The 18587-nt window shown below is 47.4% G+C and overlaps 1 protein-coding gene across 2 annotated transcripts in view; it reads right to left on the reverse strand.

The window, feature by feature from the left end:
- The window catches only part of LOC142243089 (putative 2-ketogluconate reductase), a 73766-nt gene that overhangs the window by 43319 nt on the left and 11860 nt on the right, over positions 1–18587 (reverse strand). Inside the window, exons 1-2 of one of the 2 annotated variants that reach the window (XM_075314667.1) lie at positions 5597–5625; positions 105–485 (exon numbers count right to left, since the gene is read on the reverse strand). In XM_075314667.1, coding sequence (XP_075170782.1) covers positions 105–480 — 376 coding nt within the window. In that variant the 5' untranslated portion in view covers positions 481–485; positions 5597–5625. Of the gene's footprint in view, positions 1–104; positions 486–5596; positions 5626–18587 lie in introns of those variants that run through there. The other variant, XM_075314669.1, reaches the window with a different exon arrangement.

An 18587-nucleotide genomic window follows, 5' to 3' on the forward strand; every position in this document is an offset into this window, starting at 1 on the left:
CTCTACTAACACATCAAATAAATAAATTTTAGATTTAAAAAAAAACCCCAAAAAACTCCAAACAAACACACAAGATAAACTTGGATCCAAATGCAGTAACTTACCTTCTACTATATTTTTAGCAGATGCCATCATTAACGCCATTCCCATGTCTGCAGTGGAGTCATCTCCAAGACGAGGTGTGTTAGTGACTTTAATACCATAACTTGTGATCAACTTTAGGTCCAGGTGATCTACCCCTGCTCCAGAGCTTGCAATGACTTTAAGATTGGGAAGAGAATCCAATAGTTCTTTGTCAACTACAGGCTGGTGCCACCAGAGCAGCAGAGCTTTTACCTTTGAAGCATATGCATTCTTATTATTGGAAAATTCTTCCAGGTAGAGTAATTGGAAATGCTTCTTTACAATGGTTTCAAACTTTTGTGGAAACCCTTTGGACCCTCCACTGTGTGACATGAGAGCATACGGATGTTCCTCCATTATGGCTGCAAAGTAAGTGAGTACATTGTTTGTATTATGAAACACAAGAGTGTCTATCTAGTGTAACCACTGATGACTCAAAGCCCAAATCCACCCTTCCCTTATATTAGCTAAGTGACACAGAAAAAGATCTGTCTGGCAAGTTCTGCAGATATGATGGGGATTATTTTTTAATGAATAAATGAAACTTAAGAATATAACATAAAAAGGGAATATCACCCCCCCTACAGTTGACCATAAATATGCCTAGAGCAATACCATGAATAGCAGACAGGTGGATGCAGCTTCCAACTTTCTTTCTGTGTATGGATCGCCATGGAGAAAGGACACACTTCTGATTGTACTATAGTATGATACAATGTAAGGGGGCAGCTGGACAGGTCCTGGACAGAAGGTATGTGTCACCAACGTGGCAAGCCTTGGTGATGTAGGCCCCAGGACAAAACGGCTCCAGCACATATAATGCTCAGAGTTGTTTTTAATGCTCCCAGTCTCGCCGTTCCCTTACCTCCAGTTCCAGGACTTGGAATGGGATATATAGGGCAGTTCAGCTGCCTCACTTAGTGAATTGAAGTAGAGTTGGACACTCTTCTGGTGTTATCAGCTCTGCAAGAGGCTGCCTAGGTCTGAGAAACTTGTGGAGGACATATATGGACTGTTTTGTTTATTTTTGGTCCTTTGTGCCAAAACAAGACTGTTTTTCAGTTTGTTTCTTCTGGAAGAGTTAGGGCTCACTCACACTTGCGCTATTTTGACGCAAACGGAATCCGTCACTAATGTAGTACAGTTCATTTATTTACAGTGGAAGCACGTTACTATGGCGCGTGTGTGTGTCATGCAGTACCCGCTTGTGTCCACACGATGTCGCGCTTCCACTGTAAATAAATGAACTGTACTACATTAGTGACGGATTCCGTTTGCGTCAAAATAGCGCAAGTGTGAGTGAGCCCTTATAAGTAAAATAAATCTTCCCATTTAATCAATGATTTGCTACCTGTGCATACATCAAGAGCTGCCAGAAGTGAGTGATCCCCCTACAACATCTACAAATGACTATGAGGGGTCAAATTAGAGCCATTCTTAAACAAATGACTTGCTGTAGGTTTTTGTGATTGTATGCTAATTTCTCTTATAAGTGTAGTGCCCAGGGAAGAAGGTACTCGGTCCCAGGCGGTAACAAATGGGAATGTCACTCTGGTGGCCGTTACCCGGTTACGTGCCCTGGGTCCCTTTTTGTAAGGGGGGTATATTTACAAGGGGAGAATAGAGTTAATGTCATGTGACGCCACCTGCAGGTTGCAGTTAAGGATAAAGAACCGCCGCTGCTAAATTGCAGCAATGGTGTTAGACCCTCCGCAGGTAGAGCCGTGCCTTGGAGATGATGAGGGGTAATAACGGAGACCACACCAGGTTGCCTTTAACAGTCTCTACTCACTCAGGCCCTTGGATTACTGGTTCAGGTCCCTTGGAGTATCAGTGCCAATGTAGTGACCCAGGTTGCTCTGTCCCCGGCACTCTCTGTTGGTTGAGTCCCCGTAGCGTGTAGCGTTTGTGGCCCGACTGTCCCTTTTGGGGATACAGTCTCCTTCTCCGTACAGCGGGCAGTGCGAAGCCTGTTGGGAGGTAAGTGTCCAAACCCATAGTTTAGATCATAGTTTACTGCTGATGCCCCCGGATTATTTGGTTCGGTGAAGTCCGTGAAGGTGTCCTCACCGGGCAGGTATTTATCAAGCCGTGTAGAACTAGCGCCTGATCTAGGGCCCTGTGCCCCATGCGTGCTCCGGTCCCAGCGGTATCTCCAGTACCCGACCTGGCGACTTCTTTCCTGTGCCCCCGAGTAACCGCTGCACGGACCCAGCTGAGGCACATCCGCACACCTCTCCTGTGTGCCACACTCTCCTGACTGACTGCTGACCCCTCCCACTAGGCTGGCAAATCCCAGGGACTCGTTCCTTTCCATGGCGACCATCCCCTTACATGGTTAACCCTCTATGCCCGGTGTGGAGTGGAGAACTGGGATTTTGGTTGTGCTTTGGTGGTATCGGCACTAATACTCCAGGTCCCAGGGGGTAGGTCCTGCATCCCAAAGAGGATGCAGATCCCTGTAGTGCCCTGAGGGTCTCAGGGGCGCTACATAAGCATTACATGGGAAATGTAGTATTAGATGTGACTACTAAATGAACTGTAATTTGTAGTGTTTATTTGTGTCTCACTGCTCTGATGCTTCTTTAGTACCAGACCACTCTAACATTTACACCGACGAGCAAAAAGGTAACAATGTTTTGAACTTTTGAATTTCCGGCTCCATATCTCACCATTCACTACATTTTTGAACATGAGATGACCTTCATTTTATAGACAATCATATTGGTTATCTCATGTATCAATGTGACTTGCAACTATTTAGTATATGATTAGTTATGCAGATTCTTATTATGTAACTGCATTATTACTGTTTTGTTTCTAAAAATCTAAATTTACATTTTTAATATTTTGCTAGTATTTTTTAAATCCTCCTTTTGACTTTCAACACTGTCTGAGCCCATCTGGGCAAGCTCTTTCAGATTCAAGCATGTCCTGACGGAAATCTGATGTCAGGACTCTTCTATATGTTCCTAATGTTGGTGCATATGTGACGCCCTGGACTAGCCAGGTAGTCACAGACATAACACACACACACCCTCCCCTAGACAGTTACACCAGTCAAACAAAAACCCTTGTTGCCTTCCTCCAGGGTCTGATGTCCACACCAGGTGGGGCGGGGCCAGGCGGTTGGCCCCACCCACCGAGGAGTTCACAGGTCTGGAGGCGAGAAAACAGACAGATCAGTTTTGGAGGTGAAAGTGAGGAGACAGAAACTGTTGGTGTCTGGGTAGGGGCCCAGACACAAACAGCAAGGTTGGCAGACAGTGGTGGCCGTCTGCAGGAGTTAGTGAATCTCTGCAGAGCCGTAGGACCGGGGTCGGGCGTTGGCCCGCCGGTACCGAACCGGGGAGCGGAGTGAAGCTAAGCACACAGGCAGGGCCATCAGACCCCGACCAGGCTTGGAGCCGCCGACAATAGTCAAATCCGAGTGTGACAGGAACCCCAGGGGTTTCCCAACAACCAAGACCCGACAGAAGGCAACAGTCCACACTGAGAGGATATACAGCCACCGCCATAGGCTAGAGATCCAAGGGCCAGCGCCTGCGGGCAAAACGGGCTCCTACGGCACCTATACGCCGGGGAGCAGACTACTGGTGGGCAACCACAGGAGTCAGAACATTCTAACAGATGCAGGGAAAGACAGCCACTATCAGCCGTCCGGGTAGAGCACAACACTGCAGCCGGCTGCGGGACCCGTCCATCCAGCCGTTTGGTTTACCAGAGACTCTGTCATTGACTGCCTGAGTGAGTACACCAGTGCCATCCGGCACCGCGCCACGCTGCCCTTGCAACCCTGCACCTTAGCCATCCAGCCTCCCCGTATCACCATCCAGGCCCTGGAATCACCAACCCCTACCCACGGAGGGGACAACATCCTAGCTGCTCCCTACCATCCTTCCCGGGATCCCCGTCACCAGCAGCAGTGGTGCTAATAATCACCACGACCCGTGGGTGGCGTCACAAACTATCTCCCTAAACAAACCACCCCCTTTTCACTTGTGGACGAGGAGTGCTGCTCGAGTCCCCGGGTCTGGTCCACCGCTCGAGCCACCGAGCAGCAGCAGAAGCCCCGGACCCGAGCGTGGCGAGCGCGTCCCCTCCACCCGCGACACATACTGGTCAACTCACTTGGGTATGTATATAGCTTTATCTTCAACTTTACCCACAAGTGTTCGATTGCGTTGAAATCTGGGGACTGTAGGGACAATCCAGCACCTCTACTTCATTGTTATTGAACCATATGCTATACTTACTATAGTATATGCGGTCGGCCAGTCACATTAACATCAGTTGCCAACATGGCTACAGCATTATTATGATTGGTAGGCAGAATGTTTAGCAGTTGAAAATCAACAGCACAATATGCGAGGCGGGTCGTCGAGCACCTGCAATAATCAAACGAGTGTACCCGAACACCCCGATGCTCAATCCAGTATTGAGCAGTGGCGAGCATGCTCACTCATCACTAATCATTTCCTTTACACTTCACAAATTCTTGCTTCTTTGTGTTGGTATATCACATAATATCAAAAATAAAATCCATTTAAGTTTGTGGGTGTAACATAAAATAATGTGGAAAAGTTTCAAAGGGTATGAATACATTTTCAAGCCACTGTATGTATTGTATATTACTTTAGAATATATTAATGTTTTTATTCTATTTTTTACATTTATTATATTTAAGATTTTGAATGTGCCCAGATTGTGTAAAGCAAATAAATACAGTGTGGGAATTTTGAAAAAAAAAAAAAAAAAAAAAACAAAAACTCAAAAACTTAAAACCCTCTGCGTTATGTTCCAGTATTCATTGAAGAGATTGTCTGGTGTGAATATAAAATTGTGAAGTCTGATTTACAGCAGTATGTCACTATGTAATAGGACTTTCTATAAGCTGAGTTCTAGGATGTCGAGTAGTGTTTTTTATACTTCTAGTGAGGCTCGAGAGGTAAACTTTCTTTTGATCTTCTGTGGAAGGAGTTTGCTGAAACTACTGACTGACGTAGCCATATAAATGACAAAATAGGAGATTTATTCAAACATCAGATTTGGAATAGCTGCCATGAACAGTGATATTCTCAAGGAACTAGGGTATAGGAAGGGTTCTGCCGTCATAGACAACCCCTTTTATATAAACATAGATTATCTTCCAAATCCAATTACCAGCTGGTATAACATGTCGGTTATTCAGATGAGGGTCTTCGGCTCATAGAATGGGTTCATTCCCCAATATCCCACACTATAAAACCAGACCCTCTTCATGGCATTGCTATGTCACTGCATTGTAAAGGCATAAATATATTTGTTGCTGATCTACATTTATATACAGTTTTATTATGGTTCATTTAAGTAGCACAATCTGATAATGCACCACAGATATTTGTGCACCCCTGCCATGTACTCTGCCTGCACATATAACACATTACTTTGATAAATTGTAAAATATGATAGATCCCAGCGGACAATTACTTACTACGCTCTTCTCTCTCTCCTCTCTGACACGCTTGGGCAAAGGTTGAACGGAGTGGACTTGTGTCTTCCTTTAAACCTTAACACTATGACGCTACAGGTGGAAGTTAATGTGTCTCTTGAAGAACCGATTTAACAGGTTGATACAGTTACTGGAATGTAGATATGCCATCATTTCTGCAAATCTGCAAACTAAGTGTATTATATTCTTACCTATAACTACTGAAGACAAACTGTAAAAAACATCTTCAAATAGAAAAAGGTAAGCAAGAAGTAGAATACGTAGAAACATGGTCCGAATAACATACATATTTTGAACAAGCAATAAGTTTCTGTAAATGAATTGTGTTTATTTATGATATCTGAAATCATGACCGGAGGCAGATTTGCAACAAAAATTGTTAAAGGCAATCTGTCAGCAGGTTTTTGCCATGTAATCTGAGAGGAGAATGATGTAGGGAAAGAGATCCTGATTCCAGTAATGTGTCAGTTGTAAAGGCCCCGTCACACACAACGAGATCGCTAACAAGATCATTGCTGAGTCACCATTTCTGTGACACAGCAACGATATCGCCAGCGATCTCGTTATGTGTGACACCTACCAGCGATCAGGCCCCAGCTGTGAGGTTGCTAGTCGTTGCCGAATGGTCCAAACCATTTTCTTCAAAGGCTATGTCCTGCTGGGCAGTTCACATCGCTGTGTTTGACGCCTACCAACAACCTCCTATACAGGTCGCTCATCTTTATACAGGTCGCTCATCGAACTGCGTCGTTGGTAAGGTCTGACTGTGTGACTTCTCACCAGCGACTTCCCAGAGACTTACCAGCGATCCTTATCAGGTCTTTAGTGTCTCATGTGTCCTAATCAAATATCAGTTCCACTACTGACTGCTAGCTTTATGTCAATATACAGTGTACACAGAAGGCAGCCAATCAGTGATGTGGGAGGGGCTTTCCAGGGCTCATGATTCTGACCACTGCTGGATCTGCAGCTCAAGTAACACTGATTGCATCAAAACAACAGCATGCAGACCAGTAACTGACACATCCCTGAAATTAGGGTCTCAGCCCCTACACCATGCTGCTCTAAAAATACATAGCAAAACCTGGTGACATATTCCCTTTAAAAGTTTAACTTCCTGTCTAAAAACTGTTGCTTGCATCTGATATACTATACTTTTTTTATTTTTTTTTTTAAAACCATAATTTTTTATTAAAGTTTATAAGAGAGTTACAAACAACATACACACACAACATACTGGTAATTTTGGCAAAGCAAGAAAAAGCGTAATTATGCAAACAATGAAGCCTGAGTTACTATAAAGGTCCTCTAAAGGCCCCAAACATTGTCAGATACAATTACCAAACAAATAATCACATATTAATATGAGTCTATGACTCGTCCCAGGGCTTTGGGGTACTCGGTCCCGGGCAGTATATTTACTGAGACAGTGCACTGGGTGGCCGTTGCCCAGTTTCCTTACTCTGGGGGTCGCTTAAAAAAGAGATTATGTACAGGGGAATAATAATAAAGTTTTTGTTGTGACGCCACTTGCGAGTTGCAGCTATTTAGATGGGGCCGCCGCTGCAAAATTTCTCACTGCTGGAGCTGATGTTAGTGGCAGCCTGGATGTTGGGCCCTCCGCAAGTAGGACCAGGCCCCAGGGTAGATGATTTGTGTTTGTTGTTGAGGTCTGTTAATAATACTGGGCGTGGAAAGAAGGTAGGCCACACAAGGGGTGTCCATACTGTTTCGAATAAGTCTAGCCTCGTATTAAAGGTTAGCTGTCAAGTATTCCATCCTGTGTATATCAGAAATTTCGCTAAGCAAATCCTGATAGGAAGGTGGAACCATTTTCCTCCAATAAAGAGAAATCTGGAAGCTGGTAACAAGTACAGCAGCAATTTGGCAGAGTTTTTTTCCCATCCCTTTTGGAGCAAGATCCTCTGATGTAAATAAGGGGATCTCTATGTATAGCACCATCTGAATCAAAGTTTTAAGTGACTCCAGAACCCAACTAATCTGGGCAGGACCAGTAAACATGCGGCAATAAGCCCAAGGATGAACCACAGCTCCAACACACATCCGGTAGCTGGAGGGCTAAGCTTATGTAATAGTTGTGGTGTGTGATATTAGAACATGAGTATCTTGTATTGATTCTTTTTATAAAGCGTGCAAATTGATGTTTTTGCTGCTTGTTCCAAATGAGCGGCCAGATCTGCGGCAATAGCTTCCATCCCAAGGAGGACTCCCTTTTGACGATATATGAATGTGCAGTACCCCATGGGGCAAGTGGTTAACCTACTCGTTGCTGGGGCTGTTGAGGGTCGGGTCAGGCGCTTTCACGAGTGGCCTTGCCCGGTTTCCTTGCCCCGAGGCATACAGTAAATGAAGGGAAAGCGGGGTAATTGGGGAAAGTTTGTTGTGACACCACCTGTGGTATGCAGCCAGGGAGTAGTCGCCGCTGCAGAATTCCTCACCAGGGCAGGTGTTATGGCAGCCGGGATGGTGTTGCTCCCCACAGGCGGAGCTGGCCCCGGGTGTATGATGGGGTTTGGCAGTCCCTTGGAAGCGCTAGAGCGCAGGGCAACAGTATCGCTAATCAGAGTCTGAGTCGGTAACTGCGGTTACAGGTTCTTTTTACTTACTGATTTAAAGCTGCACCCATGTGCTGGTGTGCCGACCCGGCACAGACCGGGATGCTCGGATCCGGGGTGGTCGTGGCTCGAGGAATCGGACCTGGGCTCGGCAGACACTCAGATCCTTGAAAAGTGGATTATTTAAAGGGGAGAAGTTCGTGACACCACCTGCGGGTTGTGGTAATGGGAGTACCGCCGCTGCTGGAAGGAGTACTGAGGTAGATGGTGGGGAGCAGCAAGGTGTCAGTCCCTCCGCAGGTACGGAAGGCTCCAGCCTCTGGGGTTGTTGGTGAGATGTTTGGGAGCGCAGGGTTCAGGGGAGCCAGGTTATTCACTGCGGTTAGTTGTGTTGCAGGATGAGGATTATAAAGCAGACACTCACACTGAAAATAAACCAAAGACTCTGTGCATCAGAGTCTCTACAGGGGAGCCCGTCCAGGTGTCCACTCCCACCGGTGTCACTGGGTAATCCGGAGCCACTTCCGTGCACAAGTTAGTTCTCTGTGTGGCCTATCGACTTGAAGCTGTTTGGGCCCCGCTCACTATGTTTTCAGTGTACCTGTGCTCTTGATGGCTGGCACTTGGGATTTTAGTGGGCCATGTTACTGTAAAGCCCTATTCCCCGTGGTGTGCTATTTCCTTCAATCTCTGAGCTCCTAGGGAAGTTTATAAAGAGACTCTCCCTCCCACGTTATCAGGATGATGAACTGACTCCTGACCTAGGGTCCTGTACCCCGTCATGCTCGGTACCGGTCAGTTCTTTTGGATGTCTGATGCTGACAGTCCTCCTAGACTATGTCCGTCGCACCCTTCTAATGTCGCTGCCACCAGTCCCCGACTCCTTTGGTCCCGGACTACCGTCTGTGACCCAACCTCGGTCTAGCTCCCTGGGAACTACTACTCCCCAGCTCCTCACTCTTTGAGGGCTCTCACTCAACTCCTCTTCCTCTCTCCCACCAGTCTGCTTGACCCCTAGGTGGGTGGCCTTATTCCGCTTAACCAACCCACTGGTGTGTCTGACAGAACATGACATGAGGTATGATTGGGATTTGTGCTGATGTTAGTGACACCAGCTTGTTAAGAACCTGGAACCATGTGGGGTAGGTCATGCACCCTGGGGGATGCAGTACCCTGTGGCACCCTGATATACTCAGGGGCGCCACACTGGTCTCTGCCATCGTGGGCTCCGGTCAATCCCAAGCAAGTAAAGGAGCCACCACTAGTGTTTGAAGAGAGAAAGAGAGAAAATGTCCTTTTCCCAGGATGTCCCCCTCAGCGGTTAGGCACGCAGGCTGAGCTCCAGCTCCAAGCCTTGGGCCTAGTGAGGTTCAAGAGTTCCAGGAGTGTCTTGTCAGAACTATGGTCCCGACTCATCTCATTTGAGTTATGTAAGTATGTTGCGCCTACTTCTACCATGGACCCTGCCCCCCAGGTGGCTGTCTTCAGTGACCGGGAAGTCAGATGCTATCGTGGTGACAACCCCCCTGCCGACCCTGAGCCATCCCACCCTGTGAGAAGGCTTTTAAGCTGTATGTAGAGTGTGAATATGGAACACCGGTGAATAACTCCCCCACCCCTTACCTGAGATGGATACCGCACCTTAACTGAGGTGCAGTACTCTATGGCAACCAGAGCCTCAGGGGTGCCACAAATGCATGGGATGAAATACACACAGAGGAGTATTTATCAGCTTATAGATATCAGAGATCATCCCTTAGTAGACATACCTAATCTACACAACTTTCAAATCTCAGTTGACTAGGAAACCCTGATAGAAAATTGCAATGGATTTAATCTGTAAGAATTTATCATTCCATATGAATCTCATAATACTGGCTTGAAGTGACTTCAGTTCACCCAGGGGGACCTTTACAGGGAGAGTCTCAAAAAAATATATTAAATTTAGGAAGGAGGCACATTTTTACTGCCGCCATACGCCCCAGAAATGAGATTGGGTGTGATTTCCATTTGGATAATACATATTTAAGGTCTCTAAAAAGGAGGGAAAATTGCCAGATTACAAAGTATTATATGAAGAAGTTAACTTTACACCCAAGTAATTAATAGCATTTAATTTCCAACGGAACCTATAATTTGTTTTGAGATAGTTTAGTACATCAGGTGGAATGTTCAACGGAAGCACCTCCGTCATTGAGACATTGATCTCATTACTTGCCAAACACCCACATTCGTAAAGAACATTTTTAAGATTTCACAATGTAATATGGGGTCTTGTAAGAGTTAGTAACACATCATCCGCAATTAGGTAAATTTTGACTATTTTACCCTTTATTTCCACCCAACAGATATTGGGATTTTTTTTTACATAAAACCACTGCTAATGGCTCAATACCCATAGTGGTGGCAGCGGACAACCCTGTCTTTTACCATTTGAGACAAAACCAACTGGGTCTTTAATCTATGACTCCTGCAGCTAATTCATAAAGTCTATTTGCCTACAAGCAAGTAAAAATTTCAGGTCAGCATTAAGGAGAACGATTGGGCTACAATTAGAGCAGTCAAAAGGATCTTTACCCATTTTAGGAATAAGAATCAAATATGAATGGGATAGTTTCAGGAATAGGAGAACCTGTCAAAAAGGAATTAAATAATTTAACCATATGGGTATTCAATTCATCTGCAAATGTTTTATATTAGAGGTAGGTCAAACCATCAGGACCCGGGGACTTACCGGGGAAGGTTATTCGATATCTCTAAAATCTCTCCAGACATCGCCTTATTAAAAGAGGTAATCGCTTCTGACGAAAGAACTGGCAACCCTAGACAGATAGTTATTAAGTAGGGAAGTTCTACAAATCAGTTTTGATTGGAGATTATTAAAGAGATTATAAAAGCTTTTTATAGAATTTAAAGAAAACATTAGAGATATTATATGGTTTGTATTGTAATATGCCATCACCATCCCTAAGGGCTTGAGGGGCCGAGGCAACAGCGCAATCTTTAAATTGTCGTGCAAGTAGTGAGTTTTATTGCCCTTTTCATAATATTTTTGCTTGGCGTAAATGAGGTTTTTCAACCTTGCGCATTGATATGTCTTATCTGTTGCTGCTAAGACCCTCCTCAGCACCCCTGCAAAGGGCGATAAGTCCAATTTAGTTTCAAGATATTTAAGTTATTTAAGAGGAGAGTTTAGAATATACATCATTGGCATCTCTCTTTAACTTGGTCCCCTCTGCAATACAATAACCCCTCATCACCGCCTTATGAGCATCTCACAAAGTACAGTAGATGGTGAAGACACCCAGCCAGTATTGTGCTGGAAAAATTCTTTAAGATATTTAAATAGCGTATCTCATATTACTATCCTTGAGTACTGACAGCCAGACTGGTTTGTCAGGTCTCCGCAAGGAGAATAGTCTTCCCTGTGTTCCCCACTATAGCTTCTCATAAGCCAGATCAGAGACCCATACTTTGCATTGACGAGGGGCAATCACCCCGAAACACCGTGTCTGCAAATTGGGGTTCTGATCTGGCCTAAATCCCTAGTCATATGAAAAAGCTTGCTAAAAAAAGCCACTTTTGACTTGTAGGATTGCTACTTCCAATAGGTAGCGCTAGAGTTTGTCTCCTTCCTGGAGAGACAATTTAAATATCCTTGAGTAGAAATTAATTTCATTGCCAATGACAAGGCTGCAATTACAGTAGACCGAATTCAGGTCCAAAATAATCGGAGTTTCATTCGACCAGGTGATAGACCCCATCTCAATACTCCCATCCCTCTGAGAGTTGAGATATTAGTCAGGAAAAGGTCTATTCTTATGTGAGTGAGTGTGTCGCGGGCGGGGGATCGATCACAACCGGGGGGCCGCTCGAGGCACTCGGATCTGGGCGGTGGCTGTGGCTCGAGTAGCAGCCGGATTCGCGGCTCGCGCAGCCGTCCGTCGCCCACGAGTGAAAAGGGGTTATTTACAGGGGACAGAGTCTTTGTCAGTGACGCCACTCGTGGGTTACGGTGATTTGTTGGTGACACCGCCGCTGCCTTTGTATGGGACGCCCAGGGCTGATGGAGCAGGGCAGCAGGATGGAAACCCCTCCACGGGTAGGGGAGGTATAGTCCCAGGGCCCTGAGGATGGTGAGGGATTGCAGGGAGCAGGCATCTCACAGTTTGTTGTCGTGGTCCTGGATGAGCTGGTGCTGATTTGGAGGGTTAGTAAACACAAAGAGTCCATTGTAAACCAAATTGCCAGTGACTGATAACCTCTGGCGGTTGTATTCGGGTCCACACACAGATATACTGCCAGGGGCCCTTTCTTCCACACTTTCTGTCTGTCTCTCTCTTGTCTGGACTACTCCACTTGAAACGGCCTCCGGACCGGATCCCCTCTCTCGGCACTGGCGGGCTACAACCCTGCCCCGGTCTACCTCAGGTTCGCCGCGACCGGATCTCCGTCACCTGTGGCCCTCACTGCCACCCAGTCAGCGCAGCTAGTCTAGTTGTCCGGTGGTCCGGGGCTCCAACCCTGACTATCACCCTCTCCAGGGAGCTCCAACTCCCTCCTGTCAGCTCTCCTCACTCCAGCTCAAACTGAAACTAAACTCTGCCCTGTGACTTCCTAAGCTCTTCTCGATCCCTCCCATTGTCCTGGGGGGGAGTGACTAGGCCTGATTGGCTGGTATATACCTGTGTGGGGACTGTGTTGGTGCCAAAGAGGAGAATGGCCTGCATCTTGGTGGATTTGTGCAGGCTCTGTGACAACCTGGTTTTGCCAGGGCGTCACACTCCCCCTTGGTAGAATACAGCCCGGCTTTGGGCTGTCCGGCCACTGACGTTTATTTTTCTGCTTCTGCAATTGAAAAAGATAACAAGTAAACCATTTCAAAACATTTTATTCCCCGGAGGGAAGGCACATAAAAAAAACCCCAAAAAAACTTTTTTTGACGTTACGAAACTGTCCTGAGGAAAAGAGGTAGCCGGGATCCACTACCAAGTCCATAGAACAACATTTTACAACCGCTGCCAGCGCAGCCTCCTGTGCAGCTGCTGCTGCTGCCGCTCCCAGGATGGGGCACGGGTGCCCTCGGTGTGGCTATGACCGACCTCTCACACTGCCGTGGGCCCCACCGATCAGTCGCCTGCTCCGCCTCTCTGCAGGTGCACTCCGGCTGCTCCACAGCCGGGACGGGATGCTTAGGAGCGGTTGGCGCTGCAGCTGGTGTAGACTTCAGGTCAAGTGCTGCCTCCGTTGCGGCCGGGCGAACTGACGGAGCCGACGTCATCACCGGTGCGGCCACACTCGGGGCCAGTGAAGATGTCATCAAGGTTGTGGCCTGGCTCGGGGCCGGATGAGATGTCATCGGGGTTGCAGCCTGGATCCTCTGGCACATCTTTTCCACACGCTGTTTGCCAGTTTGCTGGGACATCTTACCGCTTTGGTGTCCAGGAACGGGTTTCTGCAGAGTCCTGGTGTCCCTGCACTTTATCTTCTCTGCTCACATGCCGCTCTTTCCTGCCCTCCCACTTGGTTTTCGACAACAGTCTCGCGGGACCCACTGTCCTTTGCAATTTCCTGCTCTGGGGATCACCAGGTTCCGCCCGCGTTCTTAGGGGGCGGAGCTTCAGATTTTCGCCCTTTTCGGAGAAGACTATGGCGAGGTTGTTTTTGGCACCAAATATTGTGGGCAAGATGGCACCAGTCCAAAAATTTTAGCGTTTCACGGTTTACAGTCCAGAAAAGGAGCACTTCACCCAGGTTAGTAGATGGGGTAAGTATCCTGTTCGTGACACCAGGTTCGGGTTGTTGCGGACGGGGGCTGGGCCGCTGCAGGGGCTGATCGGATCCTGATTCGTTACGGCGGCTCGAGTAGTAGCCGGACCCGGGCTCGTACAGCCGTCCGTCCTCACAACCGTAAGAAACGGGGGTATTTACAGGGGATTGGTTTGTCAGTGACGCCACCCGTGGATTGCGGTGAGAGTTAGTAGCACCGCCGCTGCCTGGTGATGGGACGCCCGGGGCTGATGGAGCGGGGCAGTAGGATGAAATCCCCTCCACGGGTAGGGGAGGTGTAGTCCCGGGGCTCACGGTGTACGGGAGTGGTGGCTGCGGAGAATAACGTGCAGGTTTGGACCGGGGATGGATGGTGTACTCACAGTTCCAAAGAATTGCACACAAAGTCCAGTGGTAAACCAAATTGCCGGTGACTAGTTGTCTCCGGCGGGTGTATTCGGGTCCCACACCCGGGTGTAGCAAACAGGGGTCCCTTCCTCCTGCACTCAGTGTTTGTGTCTTCAATGGGACAACTCCGCTTGGAACGGGGAAGTCCACTCCCGGTACTGTGTATGTTGGGAGCTGTGGCCCGCAAAATCTGACCCTTGGTATCTCTGTGGGTTCTGGCGGACACCCTATCCCCCGCGTTGGGCTTCCGTTTCGCTCTCTGGGCTTACTGTGGAACAAGGCCTGAAACCTTGTCCCCAGCTGGTCAATTGACAAGGGGCTTGCAACCTTACTCGCCCTAGGGTCCAGGCACCCCGACTGTGCACGGCCTCCGGAACGGATTCCCGCTGTTGGCACCGGCGGGCTACAACCCTGCCCCGGTCCACTTAAGGTCTCCCGCGACTGGATCTCCATCGCCTGTGGTCCTGCTTGCCATCTGCCACCTAATCCGATAGTCCAGGGGCCCCAACCCCTGACTCCGCTGTACTTCAGACTCCTCTCTCCTCAACAGTCAGTACTGTTCTCTTGTGTCCTCTGTTCTGTTGTGTTCACTGTTCTGTTGTGTTCCCACCCCTGACACCTCAGGACCCCTAGGTAGGTGCCTGGCCCTGCCCACTGGTGTGTCCCTATTGTCATGGGGGTGACTAGACTTTACTGGCTGGTGTAGTGCATCTGGGTGTGGTTTTTGTGTTGGACTGCCAAGGAGGATGGAGTTTTGTACCTGAGAGATTTGTACAACCTCTGTGACTACCTGGTTTTGCCAGGGCGTCACAAGTGCAATAGGGGGGAGAATTTCACTAACCTCGCTGACTATCATGGTGTCCTCAGGTCCTGTTCAGATAGCAGATTCTGACACTATGCCTGAGAGATTCTCTGGTGTCCAGGAGCAACGGCAGGCAGACTTGGGTGTTGACATGCTGTGTATTGATTCATAGATAAGCTAGCAAGAGTTAACGTGAACCTGTCAGGTCCCCTATGCACCCAGAACCGCAAACAGTTTTGGGTGCATATTTGTAATCCCTGCCTAACTGTCCCAGAATTTACTAGCATACATAAAGAGATATTTAGAAAACGTCTTTCTAAAGATCCTTTATGACATGCTAATGAACACAGGGACTAGTCACAAGGGCGTTATTTCCCCTGACTAGTCCGCCCTCTTAACATGTTAGCCCAGCATCATCAGTGGTGATGTGCGTACCTGTGTCCTTTTGTTATTGCCTCAGATGTAGGGATTAAGGTCAATGCGCATGATCAGAAGTCCATGCATTTCCGGTCAAGGGCATTATGAAACGTCCCGGGTTCAAAGAGGTCTAGTGTGCATGACCAAAAGTGTCGGGCCTTCTCATGATGCATACTTACCCTAAGCCTGGCGTCTGAGGCAGTGACAACGGACACAGGTATGCGCATCACCGCCGATGACGCTGGGTATTGAATATCATGTTAAGGGTACTGGCTAGTCAGGGGTAATAACGTCATTGTGACTAGTCCCTGCGCTCATTAGCATATCATAAGGGATCTTTAGGAATACATATAACATACACACGTTTTTTCCAAGAGTGGCAGAGAAACTGGGGGAAGTTTGAGGGGTGGAGCATGGGCGGAGTCTCAAGGGGGCCCTAAAATTTTGCCAGTATGGGGCCCTGAAATTCCTAGTGGCAGCCCTGGCTGTAGCATGAAGTCTTGGGGACTGAACCTTGCAGCATGGGTGTTGTGAGGCACCGAGTCACCGGTCCTGCTGATGCAATGTCGCTGAGGCGGTGGTTGGCACCCAGCACTATACCTTTAAGATTTAACCCCTTAAGGACGAAGCCAGTTTTGTACTTAATGCCCAGGCCATTTTTTGTAATTTTGACCAATGTCACTTTATAAGGTTATAACTCTGGAACGCTTAAATGGATCCCGGTGATTCTGAGAATGTTTTTTTGTGACATATTGGGCTTCATGTTGGAGGTAAATTTAGGATGATTTTTTTTATTTTATTTGTGAAAAAATCTGAAATTTGACAAAAAAAAATGTAAAATTTTTCAATTTTCAAATTTTTAATTTTTATGCCCATAAATCAGAGCGTTGTCACACAAAATAGTTAATAAATAACATTTCCCACTTGTCTACTTTACATCAGCGCAATTTTTGAAACAAAATTTTTTGGGGTTAGGCAGTTAGAAGGGTTCAAAGTTCATCAACAATTTCCCATTTTTTCAACAAAATTTACAAAACCATTTTTTTGGAGACCACATCACATTTGATGTGACTTTGAGAGGCCTGGGTAACAGAAAATACCCAAAAGTGACACCATTCTAAAATCTTCACCCCTCAAGGTACTCAAAACCACATTCAAGAAGTTTATTAACCCTTCAGGTGCTTCACATGAACAAAAGCAATGTCGAATGAAAAAAAATAAAAATTAACATTTTACCTAAAATGTTGCTTTAGCACTAATTTTCTTACTTTTTCAAGAGGTAACACCAAAAGTTGGACATCACACTTTGTTACCCACTTTCTTATGAGCGCACCGATACCCCACATGTGGTCAGAAACCTTTGTTTGGGCAAATGGGAGGGCTTGGAACGAAAGGAGCAATATTTGAATTTTGGAAAGCAAATTTGTCTGAGGCCCCCTTCACACGTCCGTGAAAAAACACGCACGTGTGTTACGTCCGTTTTTCGGGTCCGTTTTCCGTTTTTGTGTCCGTTTCTATGGTCTGTGTGGCATCTGTGTGAACTGCGTATGCTAGCCGTGTGTGCGTGTGGAATGGCCGTGTGTGCACGTGAAACTTAACTGACGTGTGTGTGTGTTGTCCATGTGAAATGTCCGTGTGTGATGTTAAATGTCGTTGATACATTCCGGCTGACAGCAGACAGAGTCGCGCGCTGAGAATGAACTCGGGTGAACTACACCCGACTTCAGCCTCATACCGCGGCTCTGTCTGTGTCGCGTCCTGATTAGCGGTCACCCATGAAGGACTCACCGGTGACCGCTAATCCCCTGAGTGACTGAATGGAGTACCCCTCTCGCATACTCACCGTTTCCCGATCACCAGCGCGGTGCCGCACGGCTGTTCTCTAAACTCCGGCGGCTTTTCCTCTTTCGAATAAGCCGGCCACGCGACACACCCAAGAGACACGCCCACACGCTGAGTGACAACTGTCTAACTGCAACCAATCACAGCCGCCGGTGGGCGTGTCACTATGGAGCAGAGAAATAAATAAATAATTAAAAAAAACGGCGTGCGGTCCCCCCTATTTTAATACCAGCCAGATAAAGCCATACGGCTGCAGGCTGGTATTCTCAGGATGGGGAGCCCCCATGTCCGGCGTAATCCAGGATGCTGCAGCATCTCTTCCAGCTCTGCTGCATGGAGGTGACCGGAGCTGCTGAAGACACCGCCGCTCCTGTCACCTCCACGCAGCAACTGATGTGAGTAGCGCGATCAACTGAGCTGTCACTGAGGTTACCTGGATCCAGTGACAGCGGGTAACCTCAGTGACAGCTCAGCTGATCGCGCGGCTGTCTTCATTTCCTGCGTGGAGGTGACAGGAGCGGCGGTGTCTTCAGCAGCTCCGGTCACCTCCATGTAGCAGAGCTGGAAGAGACGCTGCAGCATCTTGGAGTACGCCGGACATGGAGGGCTTTTTGGGGCTTATTAAATTGTTGAACCAGGGAATTTGTTAGTGTTTTTTATTTCTAATAAATTATTTTTTCGGGTGTGTGTGTTTATTTACTGTCACTTACAGATTAATCATGGAGGGTATCTCGGGGAGACGCCTTACATGATTAATCTAGGATTTAGTGACAGCTATGGGCTGCCAATAACTCCTTATTACCTCGATTTGCCAACGCACCAGGGCAAATCAGGAAGAGCCGGGAACAGTCCCAGAACTGTCGCATCTAATGTATGTGGCAATTCTGGGCGGCTGCTGGCTGATATTGTTAGGCTGGGGGGCTCCCCATAACGTGGGGCTCCCCATCCTGAGAATACCAGCCTGCAGCCGTATGGCTTTATCTGGCTGGTTTTAAAATTGGGGGGACCGCACGCCGTTTTTTTTAATTATTTATTTCTCTGCTCCATAGTGACACGCCCATCGGCGGCTGTGATTGGTTGCAGTTAGACAGCTGTCACTCAGCGTGTGGGCGTGTCTCACTGCAACCAATTATATTTGCCGGTGGGCGGGGAAAGCAGG

The sequence above is a fragment of the Anomaloglossus baeobatrachus genome, chromosome 6 (genome assembly GCF_048569485.1).
Source record: "Anomaloglossus baeobatrachus isolate aAnoBae1 chromosome 6, aAnoBae1.hap1, whole genome shotgun sequence".
Taxonomy (NCBI): Eukaryota; Metazoa; Chordata; class Amphibia; order Anura; family Aromobatidae; genus Anomaloglossus; species Anomaloglossus baeobatrachus.